The sequence below is a fragment of the Carcharodon carcharias genome (assembly GCF_017639515.1).
Source record: "Carcharodon carcharias isolate sCarCar2 chromosome 18 unlocalized genomic scaffold, sCarCar2.pri SUPER_18_unloc_1, whole genome shotgun sequence".
Taxonomy (NCBI): Eukaryota; Metazoa; Chordata; class Chondrichthyes; order Lamniformes; family Lamnidae; genus Carcharodon; species Carcharodon carcharias.
The window spans coordinates 1,214,959-1,221,715 of NW_024470559.1; the positions used below are offsets into that span (position 1 = coordinate 1,214,959).

Sequence of the window (6,757 nt, forward strand, 5' to 3'; positions counted from 1 at the left end):
CATGACAAAGCACTAAGTCCTGTCTAACTCGAACCCTAGTTGGCTCCTCAATGTGCTGGTTCTGAAACCAATCTCGTATACATCCAATTAATTCCACTTCCAGGTTATTAGTGCTGATTTGGTTAACCACGGCCTTTGTGCAAACTGAAGTTTCTCATTTTCCTGCTTTAACCAGGTTAAATCGAATTTCCTGATTTATACTGTGCCACTAATTAGCACCGTTGTATGGTGGCCTATAAAGAACTCCCACCAATATCTGATCCCCTTGACTTTCCCAGCCCCTCACAAATTGGCCCATCATCGTTTGATGAAAGATCCGCTCTGACCAATAATACCTTCCCTTATTAAGTGTGCTACGCAGCCTGCTTTTCATTTTCACTTAGCCTTCAGAAATGATAATGCCGCTCGAAGCTGCATTTCGAAGGATCGAATATTCTGGGTCACAATGCTTGTGACAAATATGTTGTCGTGCCATTCAGCCATTGCAAAGCGAAATTCGAAAGCTTTGACTTCGTCATTGATCGGGGACTAAGTCTCTACTTTAATGTTTGAATTGTCACATTCTTCAGCAACTGTAATCACTGCCTTCCCAATATCAGCTGTTTGGTAACATGTTGCCTTCCCACTCTACACTCGTCATTCCACCAACGGTCTGACAATGACTTTAACCTTATACAGGAAGGATCTGCTCTCAATATATGTCATCTCTTATTTCAAACTGAAATTCTTCAAATTCTCTGCACAACTCGAAAGCAATGTTATGGTTTTAGAACTACACTTTGCCATATCTTGCAATAACAGACATAAGTTGTGGCAGCCTCATGGAGTTAACAAGCCTCGACGGTTGTGATGAAGAGGGCGGACCTGTACGACTCGTTTCTGATCATTAATGTTTATCCGATTGTTCTGTCCCTGCCTCTTACAGTCAGTGATGCTAAGGTCAAGCCCATCTGGCGCATCATTGAGAGAATCAGACAGTCCTTGCCAAATTTTGTCTTGAATCAGCAGAAAATGAATTAAATCCACCCTTCAATTCACATCTTCAGAAGTGAGATTAACCTAACGAAGCACGAGGAATATTTGAACTTTATCACTCAGACCAGGGGCACTGAAAAGTATAAGCGCAAGGTCTATTGCGGCCTTCAAATTTACAATAACGTTTATGTTCCTCACCTGCGACGCCATCATCGAAATTAGCTCATTTTGAATACGGGCTCCAATAAAATGGTCAGGAGTGTATTAGTTTTTTTTTAATGCATGGGACATATCCTTGCAAATTGGCTCGAATTTAGCTCTAATGTCGATTAATCCAAGAAATGATTCATTGTTGTGTTCATAAAGTCTTGCTTGTGTTTGATGAAATTCTGAGTTATGGTCAACTAGAGCTGACCGGCTTCTAAAATGCCTGTTAACGTTGCTTATCATTTTTTCTTCACCTTGTTTATTTATCTCTGTGCTTAATCATCCAGTACCTAAATTTCTGGGAACATTCGCTTTGTTTTAATCCATTTTGTTGTCTTCTCAATATGCTCCTTGGATAATTCGATGACATTGCAATCTTTCATTGAGATGCTTCCAGGCAGTGCAACATTCCTTTTATAATTTGTATGCGGTTTCTGAGCCGTAAAATTTGCAGCGGTATCAAAAAGCCGCATCAGCGATTTTTCATTTGGACCAGGAAATTTGTTTCAACTCTTTCCACGTTTGGCATTTCGGGTGAGGTTAAGTATTCTGAAAGGTTTCGTTCTCATTATCGCTGGAAAGACATAGGCACTGTTGATTATTTTCACAGGTCCCATTCTCAATGTAATGTCTATCATCTTCTTGTTGAATAACTCTGGCCAATTTGCTGGACTGTATATTACTTCTTCAGTGGGAAGCGCATCGAAAAATTCGCTATTTCATCAACCTGTGCACGCTTTGCACTAAGGTCCTCTCCCTCGGCCTCGGTGATACATTCGCTGGAATGCATTAATTCAATATTTTGCAGATTTGCCGAAAAAAGTTTAAAAGCCTTCTAGTTTTCCCGAGAACATTTCAGGGTCTTGTCATTCTCTCGTTTTTTTTCTGTCTTTTCCTCTCTCCCGAGCAATATTTGCCCCACTTTCTCTGTCTCTGCTCGTGCTAGCCATTGAATCCTAAATAGGAACAGGGCTGCTCATCTGTGTCACTTAAACAGACACCTTCAAACTGAGTCATTAATGAAATGTCACCGCATTCACAGGTGACCCAGCACAGTCCATATCCCGGCCTCATTGTGCGGTGCCAGGCCCGTTTGCCACAATTTTCCATACGCGAGGCACAGCTCTGTCTACCGCACTCTAACATCGAAGCACATGCACCTTGGTTCCTCCATTCTATCACATTTATTAGGACAGTGACATTCTGTCTCTATTTCCCAACACTACACATTCTGCCAAACTGAATTGTTTTACATTGCAATGTATTAAATTGCATCTGAAAATCTCCTGCGTATTCTGCTCGTCTCTCCACGTCTTATTGCAGCGGATTCCTATCATCCTCACTGATTAACTCCCACCATGTGTGCATAACCAATACATCTTCAGACGCTGTGCTGTATTCCAAGATCCAACTGGTTTATATCGAGCAAAAATATCTCAAGCCCATATTCGTGGGGAAGACCACTGGCTACCATCATCCAGACTGAAGCAAAACGTCTACAAACAGCTTCTGTTTTCTATGCATCACTGAATTGGATGTAATTAGAAAGCGACCCCTTCCCTCCCACAACCCGCCCCTCTGTCATCTTTAATGAGCCTAAATGTTCTTAAGCAGCCATATCTGTAATACGTTGTCAATTAATATCTCAAAATCCACTTCGCCATGTATTCTCTTCATTACTCTTCTCTGCTGTGATATCAAAATGGAACTAGTATGTTCAAGCCTGTTCTTATTTTAAGGCATCGTCTTACAAACCAGTGATCATTCTTAATTAACTCAACAATCTCCAATTACCGGGTACACTCTTGGCAGTCAGGGCAGGTTTAATTACTCTTTTAGTGCTTCAGCTGAACAGTGAGAGCTGAGATTTCGAGAGAGCGGGTTGCTGAGCACGCACAGGTGATTTTTTTTTAAAGAGGAGGAGTTGAGGCGCCAATGCAAAAATGTTAAAGAAAAGCGGGAACTGAGCTGCCAGAGGAGAGGTTTAACAAGAGCGAGAGCAAGATTGTGAAAGCATAGATTAGAAAGGGGCTGCTCACCCATAATAGTGTTAAAAAAGTAGTGGGAGTTAGATAATCAAAGCACAGCTTGAAAAGTAGAAGGTGCTTTTCCCCCAGAGCAGAGACTTATAAAAGCGCGGGAGCTGAATAACTAGAGCATAGTTTTAAATGAAGCAGGAAGTATTAGCTAGGACAGTGACTTGACTATAGTAGAACTGAGCTGTCTGACTGGAGAAATGGGAAGAGCCGTAGCTGTGCAGCCACAGAGACAATGATAATTTATTATTATTCATTGAGGGGGTATTGACATCAAACGTTCACACAGCATTTATTGCCCAGACGTAAGTACCCTTTAGAAGGTGTTGCTAAGCTACATTCTTGAATGTAGCAGTCCCTCTGGTAACCCTACACCCATTGTGCTATAAGGGAGGGAGTTCCTTGAATTTGAAGCAATGACAAACAAGGAACAGGGATATCTTTTCAAATCAGGCTGGTGAGTATCTTGGAGTGGAACCTCCAGATCGTTGCGTTCCCAGGCACCTGCTGCCCATTATCCTTCCAAATGGTTGCGGTCGTGGGTTTGAATTGTAATGTCGAAGGTGACTTCGAGCATCCCTGCAGTGCACCTTGCAGATAGTACACACTGCTGCTATTTCTCGTCGGTGGTGGAGGGAGTCAATGTTTATTGATGTGGTGTCAATCAACTGCTGATTGTTCGTGCTTCCTAACTGCTAATGGAGCTGCACACATCCAAGCAAATGGAGGGTATACCGTCACAATTCCACCTTGTGCCTTACAGATGGTGGAAAAGAATTGTGCAGTCAGGAGATGTGTTACTCGCCGCAGAATTCCTTGAATCTGAACTGCATTTGTAGACGTTGTGTTTATATGGCCAACCCAGTTCTGTTTCTGGTCAATGATAAGCGTAACAATGCTGATAGTGCGACTTTTGGCGATGGTAATGCCATGGAATGTTAACGGGCGATGGTTTGACTTTCTCTTTTGGAGATAGTCCTTGCCTGGTGCTTGTATGGTGTGAATGTCCTTTGCTACTTGTCAGCCAAAGCCTGAACATGCTGCTTTTGGCCATGGACAACCTCATTATGTCAGGAGTCACGAATTGTGTTGAACATTTCGTAATTATCAGCGAACATCCCCCTTTTCCGAACTTAAGATGGAGAGAAGGGCATTGATGAGGGAGCTGAACATCGTTGAGTCTCGGACACTAACCTGAGGAAATCAGGTTCTCTCAGGAACTAAAAAGACTGGGAGCTGAGCAGTCGGATGGATATTTAGAAAGTGCACGTAGAGAAAGGCCAGAGCAAAGAGTTAGAAAAGAATGGTATATATGGAGCCATAAGTCGCAGCCATATGGATCATTTACAAGCAAAATGCTTGTAACAACGTTTAATATCCTACTAAAATAATATCCTACTAAAATGCTCTTTTATAGTATAACGTCAATTTAAATACACTTCACAAGATACTGTAATCAATGGTGAACTGTAAGGTGTGATAGTAATAATACAAAATAACAATAAAAGTGCAGACAGCCCCTGTTAGCGTTGCAGAATTTGAAAGGATTAATGTGATGCCACGCTCTGACATCCTTGATCAATTGCGCCAATGCCCTTCCTCTCACAAGACCCGTGATGACCAGGCCTTCCTTGTTTTAATCATGTGACGTATGTAGAACTCCGAGAAGTAGCTTATTATGCAACTGTTCGATATATGGAGGGTGCCAGACTTAATGAAACTTGTTCTGAAAAATCCCCCTATGTACTATCTGGCCCAGAGTAGATGTTGTAGAAAATTTGTGACGTTTGTATATGTTACATTTGTCGAGTTATCGTGATCTAGCTGGTGACGTTTTGGCTGTTCTCTTGTTGATAAGGACAATTGTTCCAATGAATGTAAGGATTTCAGAATGTGGCATCACAATTCATTCTTTCAAACTCTGCAACGCTAACAGGGGCTGTTCTGCACTTTTATTGTTATTTTTCTATTATTATTATCACAGCATACAGTTCACCATTGATTACAGTATCTTGTGAAATGTATTTAAATTTACATTATATTATAAAAGAGAATTTTAGTAGGATATTATTTTAGTAGGATATTAAACGTTGTTACAAGCGTTTTGCTAACATGAGTACATTTAGGGCAACAAGTTTAAGTCCTCCTGTAAAGGTCAATGGGTTTTCAGCTGTAATTTGCATAGTTTTACGCACAGTTTCACAAGGTACTTCATTCCACTCTTCAGCTCCTCCCTAAACTTAGCCTGTGTCAGCACATAAATGAATGGATTTATGCAACAACTGAGGACCCCTAGCATGAATCCAACTGACTCAAGCTTATATGTGCCAGAATTCGATGTGCTTGTTACACGCAGAGAGATAGAATATGTAAGTGGAGTTGTCCAGAGCAATATAAAGCTGCCGGTTATACTGAAGAGTAAAATAATGGACTTTCTTCGGCTTTCTATTACAGAGTCCTTGTGATGTTCTCCATTGCTGCATCCACGGAGGCCCTTGCGAACTTTACTGGCCGCCAAAATACGTCTAGCCGTCAAAAGATTTAGCAACAAAATTAGAATGAATGGAACACATGGGGTCAAGGTAAGAGTAAACAAGTCAAATGCGACCCATTCGGCAGAAATGAAAAATGTCTGTTTGAGGACACAACCACTATTTCCATTTTGCATTATATATGCAGGTTCATAGGCAAAGAACCAGGGAATGTTTATCAAACAACTCAACACACTCACCACTGAAATGACAGCTACTGCTGTTGTTTCCGTGCAATATTGTTTGCGCAGCTTCTTACAACATATGACAACAAAACGATCGATGGTGAACACCACTGTGAACCAGACAGAGGCTGATGTGACTACATTAAACAGTGTCAATGTTAGATGGCACACCGTGCTCGTGGTCAAGAATAAAATAGGGAAATATATATCCAGCGTATTCTTCAGAATGGCTTCAGCACAAACAACGAGAAGATCTGCTGTGGCCATGGCGATCATATAGTGGGTAATACATTTGGAGAGGCCACACTTTCCTCGGGAAAGAATCACAATCGCAACAACATTAACTGTAAGAGAGGGATAGAGAGAGCAGGAGATAGACGACACAGATGACCATGATTTTTTTTTTCCTGTTGCAGCAAAGAATCGTGCATTTGACACAAATATTTACAGTCTGCTTTTCGAGGTGACCATGCTCTAATTGTTAACTGGAACAAGTGAAAGTGCATGGGGAAGAAAAACATCAGTTGATAATTCGTCTTTTGAAAGGAACATTTTCAAGGTAAACTGGACAACTATTGTAGAATAACGCTTGAGATTGCTGAGGGCGAACGTGACCTGGACAAGTTGAATGCAAACAAACAGCTGGGCATGTGGATTTTAAAAGGTAAATAGGAGGTGTAAAGAGTCATTTCATATGTGTTGTTACAATGTGAAATGGGAAATGAATGTGCATAATAGAATCTGGTCCAAGTAGAGTTATACTCAGGAAGAAGTAGTGGTGCAATGCATGCTGGGTGGTCTACAGTAGTGATAAGTACTGGGA

The 6,757-nt window shown here is 41.3% G+C and overlaps 1 protein-coding gene across 1 annotated transcript; it reads right to left on the bottom strand.

Moving 5' to 3' along the window:
• Positions 1–5,373: 5,373 nt before the first annotated feature.
• LOC121273419 (G-protein coupled receptor 15-like) lies at positions 5,374–6,201 on the bottom strand. Its single transcript, XM_041180602.1, has one exon. It carries the CDS (start codon positions 6,199–6,201, stop codon positions 5,374–5,376), a length of 828 nt encoding a protein of 275 aa, XP_041036536.1.
• Between the last annotated feature and the right edge of the window lie 556 nt (positions 6,202–6,757).